The sequence below is a fragment of the Haplochromis burtoni genome, unplaced genomic scaffold (assembly GCF_018398535.1).
Source record: "Haplochromis burtoni strain Fernald_Lab_line unplaced genomic scaffold, NCSU_Asbu1 Contig_50, whole genome shotgun sequence".
Lineage (NCBI taxonomy): Eukaryota > Metazoa > Chordata > Actinopteri > Cichliformes > Cichlidae > Haplochromis > Haplochromis burtoni.
This window is the reverse complement of record NW_024582411.1, coordinates 1992656-2016836: the sequence shown is the minus strand read 5'-3', so window position 1 is coordinate 2016836 and position 24181 is coordinate 1992656. Positions and strand designations below refer to the sequence as shown.

Here is a 24181-nt window from a genome sequence, read left to right as displayed (position 1 = left end):
AGCGATATTTCACTTTGGCAGAAAAGAGTTAGACAGATACTGGTTGCTTTGTTCTTGAGGAGAGCCAGGACGTTTTTATCTTCTTTTTTTTCTAATTCTGTAATTAACTGTCTTAAGTCTTCAGGTGCTATTTATAAATTTAGAAGAAAAAAACAAGTTTGAGGTCCTTCTGAGTTACTCACAAATGAGCTACTGGTTATTTCTAGCTAACTGCTCTTGAACTTACTGAACTCATGAAACTATTTAATTTTGTGCAAAGATTTTTTATTCAGCCATAACCTGATTTGTTTGTAATTATGGACAGAAATATTTAGACAAAGAATTTGAACAATAAAGAAATCAATGATTATGTTTTTGTTAAGGCTCGCTGTGAGGCAGGCAAAGTAGGATCCAAATGGAAATAAAAATACAAACTAAAGTTGCTCAGCAACAAATAAGCCATGGCAAGGAATCTTACTGAGAACACATGAGGGAGAACATGTCAAAGAGCAGAAGGAAACTGTGGACATAAATACACACCAGGTAATTAGGGAGCAAGAAAGCTGAGGTAAACAAGACTCAGGCGAACAGAATCCAACTAATGAGACAAAGGGAAGCAAAACTAAACACACCACAAAGGGGACAAGGGACTATCAAAATAAAACAGGAAATAACAACCACTCAATCCAGGAGTACGACATGTGAACTTGAAACAGGAACAGGATATAAACAAACATGGGGACATATCCGACTGGGGAAACAGAAAGGGATTACAAAAGGTGATATAAAATATAAAATATATAAACCCCAAATACAAGATTATCAGAAATACAAAACCAGAAAATCCCAAGCACCCTAGAAACTCAAAACTCTGGGTCCAAGACCCAGGGACCAAGAGGAATTCTAAAAAGAAGCCCAAACAAAGTCAACCTACTCTGCAGGAGGTTAAATGGTGTGGTGTTTCTTCAGCAGACTGAGAGACTGAGATAAATATTGCATAGTAACTGAATCACTCTAATTATTTCCTGCAAAGGGGGGGTGAGAACACAGGGGCCCGAGTGGCAATAGTTAAAGACTTCTTTCCTTTACTTGCACAAAGAGAAGTAAAACAAAAGTACTTGTTGATTTCATGAGGAAGCTTCATATTGCAGCGTACTTTAGTGGTCACTTTTTCTGTGGAGGGAGAAATAAGGACCGGCATCCTGCTCCCCTCCTCCTGTTACATAAGCTCATTCCCTCTAGCCAGATTTGTTTAAAATTTGGTTGTGTGAAGCATAGAGCACAGGGCCAACAGAGGAAGTGGTTACCACGCAGTCGCAATCTGAGATAACAAGTCAGAGGAAGTGTCAGAAAGAAAAAATGGATTGAATGAGGGAGCAGACTAAATCCACAGGCTTCAGAAAATGCATGGTCACATATGAAGGCGCAGGAAACATGAGACAGAGTTTCACATGCAAACAAAAAACACTTTATGTAAACTCACACCAACAGTTATCTAGAATATCATTTACCCACAAATATTCATGCACATGTTTGTTAAGGCTGCAGAGACCATAACTAAACTGAAACTGCATGCGTCCACCACTGTGGATAGTCCACTGTGACCAGCCGATCATCTAAACCTGTCCACAGAGAGCATGCACCTTACCTGAGTCGGGTGCTGTAGTGCTGTAGAGAGAAACACACACACACACACCGCGGCTGATCTCTCCAAGTCAGACCGACTTCCCACAGTCAAAGCGTCACCCTCAGCCTTTCCTTCAGAAAACTCCTCTACCCTCAGGGCTTCTCCTTCCTTCTCCCGTCCCCTCTGTTCCCTGTCTTTTTTCAGCAGCAGCCTCTCTTTCACTCCTGGGAGCTTTGACCATTTAAGGAGAAGGGCTCTGTGAGCTGCTGTGCAGTGTGTGTCTCTCTGTGTGTGTTTGTGTGTGTGTCAGACCGCTGCTCCCCTGATCATCCCTCAACTTAACTTAAAGCTGAAGAAAGATACAAAATGATGTTATTGTTGCTTCAGAGTTTGTGTGTGTAAGTGTGTTATTTTTTCACTTTTTACTTTGTCAGATGCGTAGGACACTTTTTTGCATGTTGTGGTACGTTTGCATGTTTGTGAGAAACTGATGGATCGATTGTGCTTGCCTGAGCTGTGTTTACTCTGCTGGCTAGGAGGAATCCATGCATCCACTTCCAGGCTCTTGAGGTCCATTAATGTTTGGTAAACTGCCCTTCCAAAGCTTCTGTTATTTGTGCTACTTTGTCTTAAAAGTGCTGAAATCATCTTGAGTTTTGATGGTATAAAAAAGGAGGACAGCAGTCACATTGTTTGTATGAGTACAGCTGACTTTTACAGCAAATTACAGCATAAAATTTTTATTTAACATGGGCTTAAGTCTTAAGTAATCATGTGTGAAGGAAACAGTTGTTAAAAGGAGGAACTTGTGATAAAAAGTCAGCTGTTTTCCTTATTTGATACGACTATTGCGATGATTATCTTAATGCTATTTTGCCAATAACATTCTGCTGTTTTATTAAGCAGGCAATGATGATGATGATACTAGAGTCTACAAATAAATTAAAATAAATTATCAGATTATTGTTGCAGACAAACTAATTCCTATTTTACCCTTTTAGCAGGTAATTGTTTAGTCCATCTGGGGACTAAACAATTACCTGCTATAAGGGTTGCTCCTGGGGTGGGTGGGGGATTTTGTGTTTCAAAGGGTCACAAAATAACTTGTGATTAGAATTTTATCTTCGTATGAAAAAATAAGTACACCCCAGGATTCAGTAGCTTGTAGAAATACCTCTGGCAGCAATGACTTGAAGTATGTACAGCTTTAACAGTGTTTCATATCGTTGGGGAGGAAATATGGCTCACTTATCTTGAAGTGTTGCTTCAGTTCATTGAGGTTTATGGGCATTTTGCATTATGCACAGCTCTGCTGACACCTTGCCACAGCATTTCCATCAGGTTGCAACACCTTTTCGTTTTCAGCCACTCTCTTGTAGATTTGCTTCAGGGCTCGGGATCATTGTCTCGTTGCATGACCCAAATATGATGATGTTTTCATTTGTCCAAAGGACATTGTTCCAGAAGCCTTGTGGTTTGTCCAGATGCAGCTTTGCAAACCTTAGCCATGCTCTTCTTTTTAGAGTGAAGAGGCTTTCCAAACAACTCACAGTTCTTTCAGTCTATCTAATTGTACTGACATGAACTTTAACATTTAACATGCTAACTGAGGCCTGTAGAGTCTGAGAAGTATTGTACAGTCTGACCTTGGGGTGAATTTGCTGGAACCTCCACTTACTGAAGAACGCAGCATTTTGTAAACACACACCTGAATGCTTGAGACCAGCAAACTGCCAAAGCCTCCACTTTTCCAGAGAGGCTCACAAATGCTGATGATCGATTAGACAAGGTCATTTGATTATCAGCACCTGGCTGTGACATACCTCCCTAAATCCTCTGGAAGCAATACTTACATTTTTTCAGGTCTGTATAGAGTCCTGTGAAAAATACATTTTTCTAACAGCTGTATGTACAGTCTAGTAATTTGGCCCTATTTAAAGCCAATCATTTGTATAATTTCCTATCATCTGCCAGAGACGTCCTACTCATTACATACCCCTTGCCAAGTGATGAATATTACTCACTTTACTTTATCTGGTTTTAATGTGTTTTTATTTAAAGCTTTTTTTCTTATATACTGGTTGTGCTGTAAACAACCAGTATATAAGAAGTTTATGATACACCACCAAGTTTATAAGACACTATTATGTAACTTTAAGTAGATAAGTGTTAACTTTAATAGAAAATAAAGGCAGCCATAATAATAAAAACTAGCTCCACAAGAAGGCGTACTTCTTCCGAAACATATTTTACCACAGTATCTCATCAGTTATCGTAAAATAACGATCCTAGCATATGTATCTATTTTTGCATGTTTGTATGTTCCTTATCTCCTCCTAGACGAGTGGACCAAACTTGATAAATCTTTGCTGAAACACTGCTCTAGGTACTCTGACTGCAAACATCTAGATGGCAGACACAAATATTTTATAAAAAAATATATTTGTATGTTTGATGGTTCAACAGTGAACTAAATGGGATTAGATTAGATGCACAGTGCATCATAACATGATACTATACCTTTATAGCACAGGGTTTTTCAGGTTCTTTAAATGTTTGTGTCCTGCTTCTACATGTTCCATTAGGAGATAAAAGTACGCTGTCACTTATTTTTAGGGCAACTAGAGTTTATTTAAAGAGTAAAAAAATATTATTATTTCCCTTTTAAAGCAGGGGCTAGAAGTAATATTCAATGAAACAATCATATGAAGTACAAACAGCTTATAACTGCTACTAAAACATTAGCAGAAATCAAATTTAGTTATTTTTAATCATGGCCTAAAGTCAAACGAAGCAGTCACACTTTATCTTACATTGGCAGCCTAACATATATACACATTTCTCACAAGTCACTTCAAAAACCATAAAAGACATAATAATCACACCTAACCTTCAGTTCTGCCTCTCAAATATAAAACAATAGTGCATTTTACAGTAATGGAACAGAGGGAGCGCTTACTTACCGTGCTGTAGCTGTATCCTCCTGTGCCACCTGTGAGAACCAGAGCACAGACAGAGAAAACAGATTGATTTGCATTTAACAGGAAAGCATGTGCAATGCAAATGTCAGGGGAGAGTTAAAAAAAGAAAAGACTAAGTGAAACATGCAGAGAGAGTGAGTGAAAGAGACAGAAACAGAAATAGAAAACAAATAGGGAAGAAATAAATTGAGTTTTCTGCTCTGTGAGGCTCCTGCCAGCAGCATGATATTCATCAGGTTGACAGAACTACTGGAACTCCCGTTTCAGGAAGTATGTTCCCCACAAACCACCTCGATAACTAGGGGCAACAATAACCTGGCAACCTTAAGTGCATGAGGTGTTTGAGCCGCTGGTTGAAAGCTCTTGTCTGATGCTTTAGGGGCTCCTGATACCAAGCAAAGGGTTTAATATCAGCAACTTTCAGACAGAAGCACCCTCAGAGCTCAAAATCAAAGTGTCACTTTAGAGGTAATGAAAGAGCTGCTCAAGAACAAGTATTATTCCTGCATAAGAAGACACAAAGGGGGATACAGTACTAGAAACACTCTCAACTGGGTTTATGTTCCAGCTGTTGAATTGTAGCTTATGAAAAAGTGCAAATCAGACTCTGAAACATTCTGCGTAATGCAATGCAGTCATTCACAGCTAGTATTTACCTTATAAATCCTTTCACAAGTCCATGAGGGAGAAAAACTTGGACTTTTTTTTTTCCTCGCCAGATCAAATTCTTTCTATTAGTGGAAGAAGAGTTCAACCTGCCTACAAACGAATTCACACTCCAGCTTCCAGCTGTTATTTCCACCTTTCTCTCACTTAAAGATTGCCCCGCGAAAGAGCGCACCGTTTACAGCCACCACATACCAAGCAGAGCACAGAGACCCACTGCTTTTCTAAATTATTTACATTCAGGCTTCAGGGGATCTTTAAGCTTTAAGTAACCTGACCGTGCTTTGTTTTAAACAGAAACAAATAACTTAAAAGCAGGTTGGTATGCCTAGTGTTCATTTAGTATCCCAGATCAATGCTTTATTAGTTCTAGGAAGACTGAAAAGTGTATAAAATAGTTTTACAGCCACCAACACAGGCACTGCAGCACTCAGAGACATTTAAAACCTGAATATTTATAATTCTTAATCATACTGTTTGCTAGTTTATAATCAGCAGTCACGCTAGCAGCACTTTGGACATGAATGATAGAGAGTTGCTCAGCAGGTTCACCAATACAGTCCACAATAAAAACCCCTAGCTGATGGAGTGCTATGATTATTCCTCAGTGGGATGAATTTCACTGATTTTAGTCATATGATCCTTAACACAAGATGGTTTTTATACACTGAAATAATTCCTGCATGTTGACTGAAATGAGACGATAAATATGGCATAGCTTTCCACAGACTGTATAAAACGATTGAAGCAGTTAACTTAAATGGGAAGTTGTTGTGTATAAAGTTGAAACTTGCATTCTTTCTAATGGCTAGTCAGGCTAATTTGGTAGCAAAAGTCTGATCTTACTGAAAATTAACCATTTTTCACTTGATTTATGACATTAGTAAACACTGATGTTGTGCGAGGGTAACACACCAATAAGCCAATAAAGAAATAAACTGAGCAGAAGTGAGTTCAGCTTATTGGCGCGACCTTCCACCACAGTCCCAGTTTCTCGTGTAAGCTTTGGCCTCCTGCATTTTGTAACTCATTAAAATACATGAGTGAGTGCAGACTGCAGTCCTGTCAGCTTCTCAGTTAGATCTACTTCTCAGTTGTGCAGCATTCATCTCGCTTAAAACACACTGCAAGAAGCTGAGTGTTCAGTTGTTCTCTTAGCTACGTTTGTGTTAAGTTTTGCTTGTCAAAACTACCATCCATAATCCCTCAGGACAACATTACAGAACAGTTCTAACTAGCAAAAAGGTGTAAAAGGGATTATATAGGTTATATAGAGAAAGAGATTATATGGGATATAGTCTGTAGTTGTATTGAAGTTTTATATGTGTGCATGTATGAATGTGGAGAGAAAAGAGACGTCCTCATAGTGACAGTTTACTATTACACACTATTCAAATCAACAGACGTCAAACAGAACAGAATAACCTTTATAACCATGTAAGATAAAGTGTTTACTGTTCATTCTGACGCAGCCTTTGCCCGTGTGGATGCAGCTTCACATGCTAAGCAAAAAACAACCATAAGTGTACTGGAATATAAACTTTAGATGGGGGGATAAAATAAACAATTGCACACTGAGGCAAATACTGTAAGTTCATTTAACATCGCATGAAAATATAAATCCACCCACTGGTTCACAGGAGTTTCTACAAGCTCCAAACTCTGTATCACTAATAAACAGTTACATGTAAGACTGGCTTGTTTTTGAGAAAGCAGAAAGTGGAAATATTTGACCTTTCTTGACAAGATGGGACACAAGTGACCTTTGCTTTGGCCAAAGTACCTACCGCAATAATACATGTTGCGGTAGGTACTTTAGTGTACACATTAGTGAACAGATGTATGTAACATACGGTGTCCTTTCTGATTTCTTCTTCTTTTTTTGCATATTTCTCACACTTAAATGTTTCAGCTCATCAAACAAATTTTAATATTAGTCAAAGATAACCTAAGATGATGTAAAATGCAGTTGGTAAATTGTGGTTTTATTTCATAAGGGAAAAAGCAATCCAAGCCTACTCCTAAACCTAATAATTGTATGTACCACCCTTTGATAACTGATCATGAGACATGCTGGGGGTGAATTTTGGCCCACTCTTCTTTGCAGAATAGTTTTAATTCAGCCACATTTGAGGGTTTTTGAGTATGAATGTTTTTTTGAGGTCGTGCAAAATCATCTCAATCAGATTTAAGTTCAGACTTTGACTAGACGAGACTACTACAAACCCTTTAAGAAATAGACTTACTGGTGTGTTTGGGATCATTGTCCTGCTCTCTGAGCTGATGAATGGAGATTCTCATTCAGGAGTTTCTGGTAGAGAACAGAACTCATCCAGAACTCGTCCAGGTGCTGAAGAAGCAAAGCAGCCTGAGACCATCACACTACCACCACGGTGTTTGCCTGTTGTTATGATGTAAGCCAGATGTGACAGGACTCATCAGTCTCATCAGTCCACAGTTTTCTCTTTAAAAATTCTCCCATTGATGCCATTTTTGCTCAATCTGCAGAATCTGCAGTTCTTTAGATGTTTCTCTTGGTTCTTTTGTGACCTCGTGGATGAGTAGTTGATGTGCTCTTGGAGTAATTTTGGTAGGTCAGCCACTTCTGGGAAGGTTCTCCACTGTTCCAGGTTTCCTCTATTTGTGGATAATGGCTCTCACTGTGATTCAAAGCCTTTGAAATGACTTTGTAACCCTTTCCAGACTGATAGACGCCATTGACTTTGTTTCTCAGTTGTTTCTTTAGATCACTGAATGCTGTGTTGCTTTTTGAGATCCTTTAAGCTGCTTTACTTTGGTTTCTATTGTGATTTCTTGATTCAGCAGGTCTGGAAGTGATCAGCCTTTGGTGGGGTTGGTGACATTGAACTCAGATTTCCAAAAAATGCAGTTTATTGCAATTAATTCATGATTTAAACAGGGGACAGTTTGTTTTTCACACAGGGCGAGATAAGTTTGGATTGCTCCTTTTCCTTTAATAAATGAAAACATCATTTACAAACTGCATTTTGTATTAACTTTGGTTATATTTGTCATATATTATTTTTTGATTATCTGAAATGTTTAAGAGTGACGTTAAGTCTCTAAAAATATGTTTGTAGAAAAAAAGTACTTGAACTTCAGTGTGTTTACATAAAGCATTAGTCTACGTCCTCTGCTTTTCCCCATGCCCCATTTTGATAGATATCATACACTCCCACCAGAGCTCTCCGCTTCCCCCTCACTGTACCAGCTGCTGTGTGCACAGTTTATTTCCAGACATCCTCAGGGATTGCCATTATAAAAGGAAGTAGCTTTAATTAATGTGCATCTAACAGAACCACATTAACACAGAAGATGGATCTCTGATATGCATACCATTCATGGACCTCTGTGGAGGCTCACTGACTTCTGGGTTTAATGGAGGTGCAGGAGGAGAACGCTCTGTTCCACACGCTTCCTCGGGTTCAGCCGTTAACCGTGTGGCATCTGCTTCATGATCATTTGGCAAATTTAGATCTGGAGACTTCAGGAAAATACAGACAAAAACAACTGATTGCTACTGTTTCCACTGGATTACAAGTAAAATAGGTGATGGGCTTTAAGGCTGTAAACATGAAAAATTTGTGGAACACTTTGCTAAATCCTGTGAGAATGTTTATGTGATCCTGCTGATTGTGCTACTGCATTACCACAGAAAATGCAAATAAATGAGCATTGCTCTTTTTTGGAAGTTGTTTGGAATCATCCGCTTCCAACAGTGGATCACAGCGCAGGTAAAAATAGCAACAAGAATAAAATTCTACTGACCAATAAAATGTCCATTTTTCCATAGAAATAATACATTAGATTGAAATAAATATTTTATAACATGCTGGTGGGAATTTTTCCACGTGGTTTTATTTTATTTAACCCTTTCACGCATAGTGCTCACTACAGTGGACAGCTATTCAAAGGCTGTTTTCTTGTGTTTGTGTCAGTGTTGATGGTATACTTGCACATAAACCACTACACTGGACACTGATGTGTCACTCCATATCCTGTCACCCACTGGTCAGTGGACTGATTAAGTGAACATGTAAAAAACTCTTCAAAAAGTACATGTTTAAAAAAAATGAAGTTCAAAAATCTTTTTTCATGCCTAAAGATGAATAAAAATACTAAAGAAAAAAATCCTGATTGAGCTTGTCATAATTGTGCATGAAAGGTTTAAATAAAGATACAATTAGCTTTGATTTTATGTAAAGCAGAGATGGGTTTCTAACACAGACAAACCTGAGTTGGAGCATTTTCTGTGATCCTGGCCTCCAGCATGTTTAGCTCCTCATCAGTGTTTGCAGCTCTCCCCAGAGCCTCCTCCACCCTGTGAGTGATCCCTTCCATCCTCACTCTCACCTGGCTCACCCTCTGCTCGCTCTTCCTCACCAGCTGGGCAGTCTCCAGTGCGTTGTTGACCATCGCCTCCATCCTCCTCAGGGTTGCCAGAAGCCTGTCTGTGGTGTCCTGCTCTGAAGCTGCTCCGTCTGTGATACTAACAGGATCTGTGACCACTGAAGCATCTTTCTGATCTCTCAGCTCTTTCGCCGCAGTTCTGTCTTCTTCTTTTCTCTCTGTATTGCTTCCTTTGTCAGTATGAAGAACTCTATTGGTGTTTTTTTGCTCGGTGTGCTCCTGTGACGATCTTAGTGATGCTTGCAGGTGGCAGACCTGCTCCCTCATATCAGTGATCGTCTGCTCTGCTTCCCTGAGCTTTGCTTGCATCTCAGAGAGCTCCTGAATTGACTTAATGTCTTTACTTCGGACCTTAGCCCCCTCTACGCTGAGGGCTTTCCACCACTTCGCCACAGCCACCTTCTTGGCCTCCTTGATGGGAATCTGGCTCCCACTCTGACTTTCCTTTTGTTCCCTATCCCAGGCTCTCTGCTGATCCTCCACCTTCTCCCCTTTATCCTCCCACACATACTTGTACAATTCGAGCTCCTGCAGCCTGAAACCACCACCACAGCTTTATAAACATCACTGTAATGTCTGTAGTTACTAAGGGGTACTAAAAGTGCACTTATCCCTGATACGGTCTTGCACACGGAAGATGGTAACTGGTATGATTATGTAATGGAGATGCCCATAAATACACTGTAAAAACCAGACACTCTTTTTATTAGCTTAGCTTCTCAGAAGAAAGACTAACATCAACCAAAACCAATCTGTTACCATAAGAGGAGAAAGGGAGGTTACAAAAAAATCACATACACATTGAGAAGCTGCTGCTTGATTCTTGCCTGTTGCTGTTGAGGAAAAGGCCTCTCCTGCATTTCCACAGGAGCACAGTCCTGTTTGTGAGAGAAGACGAATGAGATTTCTTAATATGTACATTACTGCTATAATGAACATCATCTTCACCCTCTCGAGATGTTTATTGTGAAGAAGGTGAGCTATTTCTGCACTCGTGATCCTTTGGATGATGCTTTGAATAGCGTCGTGCGTGTGGGATGGGAGACTTATATCATCTAAAGCTCTGTAATGTTCCTGCAAATGAAGGAAGCATGAACTACATGAAATGAGCGGTGCTGTTAAAAGATAATCTGCAGGCAGCAAGCATTACTGACCTGCTGCATATCCTTCATCTCACTCTGCAGAGAGCGATGGTTTGGAGGCTCACGACTGTAAAGTCCCTGAGGGCTGATACAGTGTCTTTCATACCTGTCAGAATTCAGCAGAAAAAAAAATCACTCATTCATAAACCATGTGTTTTGTTAAGATAATTTATAAATTTTTCAATTCACATTCACAGTGCCTGAAAAAGTAAGCCAGTGTATAAGTGCCAAAAACTGCAGTTGCACAAAATGGCCAGTTGAGAATGGCTGCAAAAGGGAATCAGTTTACATAGACATACAGCTCACATAGAAAGTGGCATGTGCTTAGAGCAAGGGTGTCAAACTTATTTTTCATGGCGAGCCACATGCAGCCCACTTTGGCCCTAAGGGGGCCGAACCATCAAATCTCCTTTTCTTTCAGCGTGAAGAAGTCACATATTTAACTGTTTCTACATGATAAAGAAAAAACTGCTGTGACAAAGAAAGGAATCCGTCAGCACAACTCTGGACTTTATAGAATTACACAAAAGTTTCTGTAGCTCATTGCCCAGACTGTCCAGTTTCATTGGCTTTGTTTTGCTTTGTTAGAGAAAGAAATTTCTGTAGTAGAAAGTAAAAAAACAAAACAATGAAACTGTAATTGTTTATTGATTTATTACTTTGTGTAGTATGAATGACCATAAGATAGGTTGTTATCAATAAAGATGTAAAAGTAATAAAAGTAAAGATAAAAGTCCTTAATTTATGCTTGTTCTTGTTTTTGGTGTGCAGCAGATCAAACAAGTTAAGAATTAGAAATGACTTCAATCGCACATTTAGGCCTCTGAGACTCATTGAGACACTCTGAGGCATGGTTTTGTGGTAGCATTTTTTTATTCAGTAATTTCAAAAACCTTATTTTTGTGCAATTACCACTACTGGGGAGAACACACATGAGGTTTAAGGCCCGGACAAGTTAGAAACCTTTTGTCCTCCACGATGGAAAATGGCTGAAAATAAAAACTGGGATCACTTAAGGCCAGTTCCTAATTTTATAGATTCTGCACTTTCCAATATAGTTGAAATCCAGCCAGATGCTGCTCATTTTACATTTTCCCTCTTTCGTTTTCGTTCCTTCACTTTTTTCTGACATGCTAGCAGTAAAATACGGTGTTGTGCCAAAAAGTGATTTCCGGTATTTGCCAAAGAATTATTGATGGAATTTAAGCTGTTTTGGCTTGTTGACCTAAAATCTGTCAAAGCTTCTCTTGTGGAGAACATCTAGTAATTTAGAGCCAAAAAGAACAATCCTATCGCGAAGCAGCTGCTGCAATCAGTTTTTGGCAAAGTGACTTTTATTATTGGGGTAAAAAGTGTTGTTGAAATTAAAAATGTGTTTTTCTAAGGAGATCTAACCAAGAGGGAAGCAGAAATTGTAAAAATAACATCACAGTTTTATAAACTTACTTGAAGTGACGAAAAAGGACAGAGCCGATGATTATATGGGTACAATTACATCATAAAGATACTTCCAAAACAAGTAATTTCTTTATTTTATACATAACCTCTTCATAAATCATTTTTATTACAGTCTATTTACTAATATAAGTAAATACATTAGATTTAAAAAACAAACAAAAACATAGAAAATCACTTTTTGGAAGACGATCAGTTTTTGGCACAACACTGGCTCCCCCTGTCTATCTGTGTACCTGGCCTATACCATCACACTTCCTGTCATCAGAACGTCTGCCCCCCTTCCTTCTGTCACATAATGGTATGACCCCAGTCGTTCTTTGCATGTGATTGGTCGCATCTTGTGCCCATCAAAATAAAGCTACTCACTCGCTTGGTTAATTCCATTAAGGATTAAAGTTATGCATTATTTATGCTAGCACATCAGCTTACTAGTGGGCTAACTGATGTGGGATTTTGTGCCTTTAGGTTATTAAGGCAATTGTCTGACAAATAAGTTTCATGTACAGCTAATTTTACTAACAGCCTGTCCAGGAAGTCTGCATTCTCTCCCCTGTTTTGGGGAGTAAAATTCTAGCATTTTTATTTTTACTTTTGCCCAATTAGGAGCTACTTGTGTCTGTGGATGCAGTAACGCCAAAATTGATGGTTCAAAGTGAGAGCTATGCTGGTAGCTACCATAGTGATAGTGATACCATAGTGATAACTACCATAGTGATAAGCTATGCTGGCTATATCCATCTTTTATTTCCAGACATGGATATTACTCGTGTTAGAGAGTCGAGATTTCTCAGTCTCTGTTGCTCTGATTTTCATCCTCCCTTTTTAAAGCTACAGTGCAAATCATAACACAGTTTGCCACTCAGTTGAATAGCGTAGTATTGTGCTCAACTTGATTCTCCTATAATTCTCAGAATCATAGGAATCTCAAAAGGAGCCCTTTTGAGAAGAGAAAGCAACAGTCAGCACCATGTTACATTTATAAGCAATTAATTAAAAATACCTCAGAAGAACTTGGTTTGAATGTTCGTGTAATCTCATCAGCTCGGATTGCAGACCCTACAACACCGGAATAGAGGAAATTTTTTTTTAGTAACATCTGATTAGCATTCAATATGATGTCATGGCATTTAAAGTATCGAATAGTCTCCCTTCAACTCTAAGCTCCACAATATCAAACATACCTCTATCATTCTGTGATTCTCCACATGAGCGTTCTTCATCTTTTCCATAAGAATGTCTTTCTAGACAGTTAAAGTTAAAATAAACATTTTAAAATGTGACAATTTCAACTTTCATTGTTAGCATTTTTTTTTTAACTTACCTTTGATATTTCTCTGTCTCTCAGTGTCAACATAATCAGAATTTCCTCAACTCCAGCCTGTGAACATACAGGCTTTTACTAACAACACAAACTCATTACAGTGTAGAAACAATTACACTCATCTCTTCTTACCCTCAATTCAGTGTTGACCTTCCTCAATTTGTTGAGGCTTTCTTCGGAGCATGTTTTCTCAAAGATGAGTTTTTCATTCTGTGTGGAAATGAAAAATGCTCGTTTATGTAAACATCAGCTTTATTTTATATAATGGAAAGCGCACACATTGGGCATATTTTTAAGATGTACAACACCTCTTCTTCAAGCCTTCGAATATCACTCTGAAGACATTCAACCTCATTGCTCTGAAGACCAAAAAAAAACTTAAATGTAAATAGTTGCCATATAAAATAAGCCAAACGCAGCAGAGTGTTTCACTGTGGGACTGCTGAGAGTTTGACATACCAGTTTGGAGCAGCTATTCTGGGTCCGACTGGCTTTCTCCCGGGCCTCTTTAAATGCTTGACGTGTCTCCTCCAGTTCTTCTGTCAGAGATCTAACTCTCACTGCTGACCTCTGAGCACTGCACATGATAAACAAACCAAGACAAGGAAATTACAAGGTAATTACATGACTGACTACATGAAAAAAAAGACTGACAAACCAAACAATGAATAAATTAATAAATGTGTGTCTATGAGAAGGTTCCTTAAGGAAAAGTCTGAAGGGCCTATTTGTGTCATTTGAAGTAAGTAACTGATGTTTATTTTGCTGTTGATGTTTTTTAAGAAATGGGCTTGTTATATATGTATGGTGGGTGGAATGATTGTGCAGCATGCATTCTTTATGGCTTTAAAATTTTAAGAAAAAATAATTTTTTTGGATTTTTTAAAATGTTATGTTGAGGTTTCTCTAATCCACACAGGATCAAAAGAATATATATATATATATATATATATATATATATATATATATATATATATATATAACAGGACAGTGATCCCAAACAAAAATCAATACTTCTTGTGGAATGGATAAAACATTGAGCTTCTGGTCTTCCCAAAGCGATGACCGTAAAGCTATTGAAAATGTATGACTGCACTCCAAAATGGGGCCTCGAAATCAATCATTTTAAATTAACTCCCACAGTTCTGCCAAGAGGAAGTCAAATCTCCATCCAGAATTTTATCAGAAGCTTGTTGACGGTACCAAAAGAGTCTGGCAAGTCATCTTCACTTCATCCCTTCCACCAATTTAAATTAACTCTACCAATTCTGCTAAGAAGAATAGTCAAATATCCTGCCAGAAGCTTGTTGATGCTTACTGAAAGATTCAATTGAGGTGAAACTTGCTAAGGGATGCTTAACCAAATATTAATGGTGGTGCATGTACATGTATTTAGAGCCTTTATATATTATTTTGCCCCTGTGTGGATTTGAGAAAGTCTAAATGAAGGTCTTGCTTCTTTGGTCATTAAAGATGAATGCTGTACAATCATTCCACCCTGGGAAAAAAAGTACAGGGAAATCACTAAAAGCCCAAAATTAATAACATTTGTGCCCACAATGAGTTCATGTGAACTTCTACCCATAGCTGGTTTTCAGAGTTTATCTTATTTGTTTAAATATGCTTTTGAATATGTAGTCACTTCACAAAGGTGTGTCTGTTAGGCCTTATTCATATGAATAAGTTCACATAAACTAGTTTCACAATAGTTTGATACAAGTTAATCTGAGCAATCTGAACACTGATCATGTTCAGAGTTAAGATATATGTGTTAAAATATACGTGTTGTCCAAACCAGAGTTTACCTACATGAAATATGTGCAGTCTATAATGATTGGCATTGGTATTTCTGCTCATTTTTTAGTCATTAGATGTTTATTACACTTTTAGTGATCAGTTTGTCATTTTTGAAGTGCAAATAAATGATATGATATAGTTGAATAATAAAACTTGAATAATAAAACAATCTGCTTTTGCTGGAAGTTATTACAGTAGTGTAATCTTACATGCTTGGAATGCAGTTAACTGTGCGAGAAATTAGTTTATTCTTCACCTGACCAGCTTTGCTCGCAGCTCAGTGATGTCCAGAGTGAGCTGCAGGTTTGTGTCTTCACATTGAGCAACAGTCCTCAGCAGACTACTGTTCTGCTCACTAAGTTTGCGGTTGGCATGCTTCAGTTCAGCCACTGTACATGACAGGTCTTTTCCATCGCTGAAGCCAAAGAAATGGTTACTAATGTGTGAAATCAAACTGATTAGGGAGGCAAACAGAAGCAATGGTTAAACTAGAACAAAATATCCAACCAGAAACACAGCTGGCCTTCTGATGACGTCTCTTCACTTTGACAAAATGACAAACCCAGCCCTGAAAGGAAATGAGGAGCAATGAATTGTTTCATATTTAATAAACTGAGTCTCAAAACTAAGAATAAAACCTGGAAATATACCATTTGCATTTACAGGCTCTTCAGATGTGTTTGGCCGAGGTACATGGCTGCTGTCCTCATCAGTACTGTAACACAGGAAAACTGAGTGATATCACAGCTGATTAATAAAATATTTAATTGATAGAAAAGTAGGAAAAAAATACATTTAACTGCATATGGCCTGCTGTGTTTGTAAAAAAGATCAAATGTGATGGACGTTGTGGTAGACCATCTTCATCCCTTCATCTTTAAATTATTCTTCCCCTTGTTTTAGATGATTACCTTCAAAGGTAATTATTTAAAGTGGAGCTAACTTTAAAAAAAGTCAAAATAAAAATATACTGTTAGGAACTTTCATCTGTAGTAACAATATATTTAATTGGATATGAAGCTTTAGATGTAATACCAAGGTTGCATAACATCTCTAATAAGATCCCTTGTGTAGAGTTTCAGTCTCACCTGTCCTCGCTGCACTGGGTGATCCACGTCCTCATGGTGGAGTGAAATGTCTCTCTGCTCACATGTGGGTCCTGACAGTCAGGGTCGAGCAGCCGTTGCAGGGCAGCCAATCGGTCCTGCCCTGGGCTCTGAGCAGTCATGGTGTGCAGATACTCGAAAATGGTAGAGGCTAACACTTCACCTGAAGGCAAGAGGGGAAAAGGAGGAAATGAAAAAGACGTCACACCATTACTGCACCGTTTTTTTTTGTCTAAATAAAATTCAGTCCATCTGTGTACCTGATTTGCTGCTATTACACGTATCATACACGATGTCAAGGAGTTCATGTTCAGATAATCCGCTTGTGTCTTTGCTGTCCTCAAACACATCGTTCATCCCACAGCCAGATGTCTCCCACACTTTACATGTGTTAGAAAATGTTAGAAAAAGAAATGAATATGCTGTATACTTGTTTGATACTAATACTGGATAAACTGAAACACTCACCATTATTGTCGTCAGACATTGTGTTTGTTTCTCCTGAAGCCACAGAGAGCAACTATGCTGGACAGTCATGTCCCTGCATGACCTGAAATTTAAATAAACAAATGCATTTTTACCTTTGTGCATTGTGTCTGGAGGCTAAAACTAACAGACTAATATCATAAAATTGAAAATAAATTGGAATTACGTATTATCTTTGATGCAAATTGGATCATAGATGGTTTTTAGAAACTAAATCTAGCCAGTCTTCATAAAAAATGAGTTAAAAATGCAGGTTTTCAGACAGTACAGTTGTGTTAAAGAACTTTCACGTGAACCAAATTTCCACCTCTGAAGATTCCTGTAGGGAAGACAATTCATATGGTTTACAGTTAGATTGGAAGACACATATGTTTTTGGTCTTATCTCATATAGCCTTTAAACATTTATTTTTAAACAGAAACAAGTCAGAAAAAAATCTTACTTTTCAGTCCGGAAAGGTTTTCTGTAAAGAAAATCATTCAGTAAGAAGCATCACCTTATCGTTTGTCTTCTACTCTTTAATTCTGAAATACTGTGAAGTCTTCAAGGTGCTTCTTTGGTTTTCAGGACTCACATCAAAACCAGCTGACATCCCCTCAGCCTCCCTCCCTCCACACCCTCCTCCCACTGCTTGCCAAAATGCAGCTCTGGAGAGGTTTGTGACAATGATGCACACAGTAAATTTAAATTCACACGTTTAACACATCAAATGCACAGTCTCCCCTTTGAATTCAGCAAATGTAGGGAGTAACTACCTTCCAGTGTGAGTGTGTGTGGCAGTTTATTCCCAATAAAACACTATTGTTTTATTGTATTGTAAGTGATGGCTCTCCCATTGTTAACTAAATTCGTCTTTTTTTGTGGCAGTTTCTCTTTGAGTTATAGTAATGACTATTTTCTTCTACAGTCATTGAGTCATAGTGTTTATGGTTTCTGCCCGGACATAATTTCAGTTGCGCCATCCGTGTGTTTCGGAAGCATGAATTAGCTACTAGCAGACAACGGGTGGAAGAAATTGTATTTTTATTTTTACAATTTTTTTTTTTAGATAAATCTAGCTTCGGGTCGTTTTGGTTATTCTTTCAAGATGTCTCGAGGCTCTATCGAGATCCCTTTACGGGACACAGATGAGGTAAATCTTTCCGTGAACCTGTTTTCACTAAGAGGATCTAGCTGTGCTGTTAGCCGCTTAAGCTAACTGCGGATAGCCTGAGCTGATGTTGTGTACCTGCTTACAGAGTGGCGTTGTAACGAAAGCCTGGTGTATTTGTTTGCAATCTGGAGTTTAAACATAGTGACATTTTAATGCTTGTCAGCTGTTCCAACTCCTTAAATATGCGTTCGGCGCCTGTGCAAAGCTTACTTATCGCGATGTTTTGTCGTCGCCGTTCTCAGTGATGCAGTAAACATTAAATTCTACTGAGGTGTTTTCTATTTAATTTAAGAGCCTGATAAGCGTTGTGGTATTTCAACACATCACCGAATTTGTGACAGATGTGTTGTAGTTGCAGGCAGTCGGTTGCATTAGTGTTTAGGCTACGTTAGGAGTGGACCAAGTATTAGAAACATATGCCAGTAATAGTCCCTTATGAAGACTTTTACATTGAATAAATATTTTTAAAATTGGTGAAACAAGCATTGATCAGTATAACCAACACATTTATTGAACCTTGTAAGCATTTGCAGCAGCAAAGTTTTTCTATTAAACTGTGTAGGTCAAGTGAAATCTACCTAAGAAACTGACGTTAAAGAATTAAATGCAAAATGTTTTTTTTGTTAAACATATTTTGTTAAAATAGAAAATATGCAAGAGAGAAGATGGAAACCATTTTTAAAGTAAAAATATAAGTACACACTTAATGTAAAATTAAAATCAAATATTCCAAAATTAAAGCAACACTATGTACAGTACAGAGTTATAAAGTCTGATGGCCACAGGTAGGTATGGTTATCAATCTCTGGGTTCTGTGCATAGAGGATGGCACTGGCCAGCACAGACTCATAAAAAATTGGGAGCATCATCCCATAAGTATCAAAGTTCATTCATTAGACAGTAAATACAAGTTTGATTCTCCTTGTAGAGGACTTCTGTGTTTTAATCAGTGTAAACACCGAGGTATTTGAAATCCCCCATCGTCTCCACACAGACCCCATGGATGGAAATGGGGTCGCTGGAGTTCTTGGCCTATTCATGCCCACAACCCGTTCCTTAGTCTTTGCTACATTAGGATGCAGGTGGTTTTCTTGCAGTGCGTAACAAAGTTTCCAGTTTCTAATTCATAACACTCTGAATTGATACATGTGTCAGGATTTACACTACTATTACAATAAAATAATATAATACACATATAATCTGCATAGATATGTTTTTCCACTGGCAACACCATGCATGCTGAGATATTTACTGTAATAACATACATACATATCTGTGTTTTCCAGGTCATCGAGCTCGACTTTGACCAACTTCCTGAAGGAGATGAGGTCATCAGTATCTTGAAGCAGGAGCACACGCAGCTGCACATTTGGATTGCTCTGGCGGTGAGTCGATACATCGGCCTTAGACTTCATGGTTTTTGTTCTGCAAATAATAATTAAGCTCTTTTTTTCAGTTTATCCCAAACATCAATGTAACAGCTCGAAGTAATTTGTTTTCTCAACCCCAAATAGAAAGATGCGACAGAGAAGCAAAATCGCACAGTTGAGAACCAGAAAATTTCAATAAGTGACCTTAAAATAAACAGTAAATTTCTTGTCAGTCAGGTAGTTGTTAGATTCAGATTAAGTACTGCACTAACTGACGTGTGTATAAATGTTAATTTGATGAAACGTGTACAAACAATGTGAAATTCCAATCGAGTGTGACAGTTTTCCTTCTATTTCTTCTTAAGTTGGAGTACTACAAACAGGGCAAAACAGAGGACTTTGTAAAGCTTTTAGAGGCAGCACGTATTGATGGAAACCTCGACTACAGAGACCACGAAAAAGACCAGATGACCTGTCTGGACACACTGGCAGCTTACTATGTCCAGCAAGCACGTAAAGAGAAAAACAAAGATGCCAAGAAAGAGCTCATCACACAGGCTACGCTCCTGTATACTATGGCAGACAAGATCATCATGTATGATCAGGTAGGGAAAAAAGTAGCATAGCAGGTGATAAATGAGGTTATGTTTCTTGCATTTCAAGTAAATTGAACATGCTGTTGTCTCAATCAGAACCATTTGTTGGGAAGAGCCTGTTTCTGCCTGCTGGAAGGAGACAAGATGGACCAGGCCGATGCTCAGTTCCACTTTGTCCTCAACCAGTCCACTAATAACATCCCTGCTTTGCTTGGTAACTTGAATATGAAACAGCGTAGGACTGAAATGCACTACACCGATTGACTGAAGTAATAACAATGTTGTTGTTAAACAGGTAAGGCTTGCATCTCCTTCAATAAAAAGGATTACAGAGGAGCACTGGCATACTACAAAAAGGCTCTGCGTACAAACCCCGGCTGCCCAGGTAGACCAATAACATGTCATGTCTTTAAACAGTCCCCGCATGCCTGTATTTCATTTATTAGTTTTTGTCATCATCATCAATATTATGATGAAAATATTATTGTTGCAGCAGCAACAAGAGCCAGCATGTTCATGTTTTATGTGGCAAAGATATGTAGGTAATGAGCCACTTCATTGTTAACTTACAAATACAATTTATGAACAGAAGATCCTTGATTTTAAAAACACAGGACCGCAGATAATATATTTGCCCTTCACTCATATTGGTTCTAAAACGAATGTTCCCAACTTGTTCTTTGTCTTGTTTTTGTGTAGCTGAGGTGAGGCTGGGGATGGGCCACTGTTTCGTCAAGCTCAACAAACTGGAGAAGGCTCGTTTGGCTTTCGGTCGAGCCCTGGAGCTTAATTCAAAGTGTGTGGGAGCGCTCGTTGGTTTGGCTGTTTTAGAGCTCAACAACAAAGAGGCAGACTCCATCAAGAACGGAGTGCAGCTCCTTTCGCGGGCCTACACCATCGACCCCAGCAACCCCATGGTGCTCAACCACCTCGCCAACCACTTCTTCTTCAAAAAGGTAATCACGGCTGTGTTGTTGAAATGCAGTGAAAATATAAGTTTTAGCCTTTCGCTGTTATTAACTGTTCTTTGTGCCTATGTGCTTTCTGCTTCCTCTCAGGACTACAGTAAAGTGCAGCATCTCGCTCTGCACGCTTTCCACAACACCGAAGTTGAGGCCATGCAGGCTGAGAGCTGCTATCAGTTAGCTCGCTCGTTTCACGTGCAGGTACGATCCCAACCAGCCGCGTGCAAGCTTGTTATTGTTTACTGAGGTCGCCATTCATATCTGTCCTTTCTTCTTCCACAGGAGGACTACGACCAAGCGTTTCAGTATTATTACCAAGCCACTCAGTTTGCCTCGTCCACCTTTGTGCTGCCGTTTTTCGGCCTGGGGCAGATGTATGTATATCGAAGAGACAAAGAAAATGCAGCGCAGTGCTTTGAAAAGGTTTTAAAGGCTTACCCCAACAACTACGAGACTATGAAAATCCTTGGGTCTCTCTATGCAACGTCTGACGATCAGGAAAAAAGAGACATTGCAAAAGTGTGTATTCTCATGTCACTTATCTCATAGCTTGGAAAATTGTGCCAGACATATTTTGATAAATATGCTTAATAGTTACTGGATATATTCCACTGTTTTTGTTTCATAGGGGCACTTGAAGAAAGTAACAGAGCAGTACCCAGATGATGTGGAGGCGTGGATTGAGCTGGCACAAATTCTGGAGCAGACAGACATCCAAGGAGCGCTGTCCGCTTACGGCACAGCTACGCGCATCCTGCAGGAGAAGGTGCAGGCCGACGTTCCCCCCGAGATTCTCAACAACCTGGGGGCTCTGCACTTCAGACTGGGCAACCTAGGGGAAGCCAAGGTAGCTAATAATATACCATAAATGCAGTTTAACCTGAGAGCTCCTGAACTAAGTATAGCTTCATTTAGTTGAGAATTTATTCAGTTAATATGGAACTGCAGAATATTACTGGATGCCTGTGGTATTTACTGATCATCGAGTGTACATAACTCTGTATAAATAGTAGAGCTAATTCAAGACGGGGTCATGTCTTGTTCCCACCAGAAATATTTTCTAGCTTCTCTGGAGCGAGCCAAAGCCGAAGGAGAGCATGACGAGCATTACTACAATGCCATTTCTGTCACCACCTCCTACAATCTGGCCCGTCTGTACGAGGCTATGTGTGAATTCCACGAAGCCGAGAAACTCTACAAAAACATCCTCAGAGAACATCCCAACTATGTGGATTGTAAGCATGCATCGATAAAACATGAGCCTATGAAAAAAAACAAAACAACAAGTTTCCACTCTGTGATTGTTTATTTTGGCCTGCAGGTTATTTGCGTCTTGGAGCGATGGCTCGGGACAAAGGAAACTTCTACGAAGCCTCCGACTGGTTCAAAGAAGCTCTTCAGATTAATCAGGTACAGCCTGGTGTTAAATGTCATCGATAGACAAAGTCTGCTGCAAAAACTCTTTTTTTTTTTTTTTTCTTTTTCCATTAAGTGATATTTGTTCTGCAGGATCACCCGGATGCCTGGTCCCTGATAGGAAATCTTCACCTGGCCAAACAGGAGTGGGGTCCAGGTCAAAAGAAGTTTGAACGTATTCTCAAGCAGCCGTCCACACAGAACGACACCTACTCCATGCTGGCTCTGGGTAACGTGTGGTTACAGACACTGCACCAGCCCACCAGAGACCGTGAAAAGGTACGTGGAAACCTGCTGTCGGGACACCGATTGAATATTTAACTGTGAGAGAGAGCTTAAAGAACACTTGTAAAACAGCAGAACAGTTCACTGAATGCTATTGCTAAATAAACACAGGCAGCTGGTTAGCATAGTTGTTACAAAGTTCAGCTATGTGCAGGCACTTGAGTAAAACATGTGCTCGCTGGTGATAAATGTCTCGGCAGGAAAAGAGACACCAAGATCGAGCCCTGGCAATCTACAAGCAAGTCCTGCGAAATGATGCCAAGAACCTCTATGCCGCCAATGGCATCGGTCAGCCACTCTTCAGTCTCTCTTATCTTTTTTATCTGTTGTGCTGTGTGTATTTTGCATTAAGTATATGCATATATTTTTATGTCTAGGTGCTGTCCTTGCCCACAAGGGCTACTTCAGAGAGGCGCGAGATGTTTTCGCGCAGGTGAGGGAGGCCACAGCCGAAATCAGTGATGTGTGGCTAAATCTGGCTCACATCTACGTGGAGCAGAAGCAGTACATCAGCGCCGTGCAGATGGTAAACGCCTCACTTGTGTTAAACTGTTACAGTTTTTGTCTTTCCTTTGCTTTTTCCATTTAAGTTTTTTTTCTCTCTGTCTGACAGTACGAGAACTGCCTGAAGAAGTTTTACAAATATCAGAACACAGAGGTGCTGCTTTACCTCGCACGTGCGCTCTTCAAATGTGGCAAACTGCAAGAGTGCAAACAGATGCTTCTGAAGGTAAAATGAAATCAGAGGCTTATGCTTCATTCTGCAGTGTGGGGGGAAGTGTAACTCTGTCTTTCTGATGTTCCTACATCAAGGCCCGTCACGTGGCGCCCAATGACACAGTGCTGATGTTTAATGTGGCCCTGGTGCTTCAGAGACTGGCCACCCTTGTGCTTAAAGATGAGAAGAGCAACTTGAAGGCTGTGCTCAGTGCTGTCAAAGAGCTGGAACTGGCTCACAGGTAATGATTTGATTTATGTTCCCACCTCCCTGTCTCTTTCCCTGGCCGTCCTTTACTAATCCTGCAGTGTCATCTCCCTCACAGGTACTTCAGCTACCTCAGCAAGGCTGGAGACAAGATGAGGTTTGACCTCGCTCTCGCTGCTTCTGAGGCCAGGTCAGTCTGAGTTGTTTCACAGTTCAAAATATTCCTTATTTAGTTTATACTGATCCTGGGTCAGTGCAGCCTTTTAGTTCATCCACAGATTGTTTTAACTTCTTTCTGACCCCCAGTCTTCTGATTGGCTGCCCCTCATAAAACAGCAGGTTTGTGGGGTTGTGGTATGGATCTGGTTCCCACTGACATCATACAGACCCAAGAGTAGAAAGACCAGTTTGAAATGGAGTGTGATGATTTGGCAGTACTTCTATCAGTCTTTAATTTAATTTAAAGAGCTTTTTTTT

At 39.3% G+C, this 24181-nt stretch overlaps 3 protein-coding genes across 3 annotated transcripts in view; 1 reads left to right on the top strand and 2 right to left on the bottom strand.

The window, feature by feature from the left end:
• The window catches only part of mrvi1 (murine retrovirus integration site 1 homolog), a 35685-nt gene extending 19874 nt beyond the window's left edge, over positions 1–15811 (bottom strand). Inside the window, exons 1-13 of the mRNA XM_005936475.2 lie at positions 15659–15811; positions 14065–14182; positions 13914–13964; positions 13738–13815; positions 13606–13662; positions 13466–13525; positions 13285–13340; positions 10839–10932; positions 10633–10758; positions 10483–10562; positions 9508–10219; positions 8611–8758; positions 4570–4598 (exon numbers count right to left, since the gene is read on the bottom strand). Coding sequence (XP_005936537.1) covers positions 4570–4598; positions 8611–8758; positions 9508–10219; positions 10483–10562; positions 10633–10758; positions 10839–10932; positions 13285–13340; positions 13466–13525; positions 13606–13638 — 1338 coding nt within the window. The 5' untranslated portion in view covers positions 13639–13662; positions 13738–13815; positions 13914–13964; positions 14065–14182; positions 15659–15811. The remainder of the gene's footprint in view (positions 1–4569; positions 4599–8610; positions 8759–9507; positions 10220–10482; positions 10563–10632; positions 10759–10838; positions 10933–13284; positions 13341–13465; positions 13526–13605; positions 13663–13737; positions 13816–13913; positions 13965–14064; positions 14183–15658) is intronic.
• Positions 15655–17088, bottom strand: LOC102309654 (inositol 1,4,5-triphosphate receptor associated 2). The gene is made up of 6 exons (XM_014338135.2): positions 16977–17088; positions 16769–16888; positions 16491–16671; positions 16053–16117; positions 15910–15970; positions 15655–15817 (listed from the first exon to the last, which is right to left on the bottom strand). The coding sequence occupies exons 1-6, from the start codon at positions 16993–16995 to the stop codon at positions 15655–15657; spliced, it is 609 nt and encodes a 202-aa protein (XP_014193621.1). The 5' UTR covers positions 16996–17088.
• An 845-nt stretch (positions 17089–17933) lies between these two features.
• ctr9 (CTR9 homolog, Paf1/RNA polymerase II complex component) overlaps positions 17934–24181 on the top strand; it is an 8108-nt gene continuing 1860 nt past the window's right edge. The window contains exons 1-17 of the mRNA XM_005936474.3: positions 17934–18126; positions 19434–19532; positions 19883–20122; positions 20210–20327; positions 20409–20498; positions 20813–21069; positions 21172–21279; positions 21361–21597; positions 21707–21925; positions 22130–22313; positions 22400–22488; positions 22588–22773; positions 22980–23067; positions 23157–23305; positions 23393–23509; positions 23593–23738; positions 23823–23894. Coding sequence (XP_005936536.1) covers positions 18082–18126; positions 19434–19532; positions 19883–20122; positions 20210–20327; positions 20409–20498; positions 20813–21069; positions 21172–21279; positions 21361–21597; positions 21707–21925; positions 22130–22313; positions 22400–22488; positions 22588–22773; positions 22980–23067; positions 23157–23305; positions 23393–23509; positions 23593–23738; positions 23823–23894 — 2444 coding nt within the window. The 5' untranslated portion in view covers positions 17934–18081. The remainder of the gene's footprint in view (positions 18127–19433; positions 19533–19882; positions 20123–20209; positions 20328–20408; positions 20499–20812; positions 21070–21171; positions 21280–21360; positions 21598–21706; positions 21926–22129; positions 22314–22399; positions 22489–22587; positions 22774–22979; positions 23068–23156; positions 23306–23392; positions 23510–23592; positions 23739–23822; positions 23895–24181) is intronic.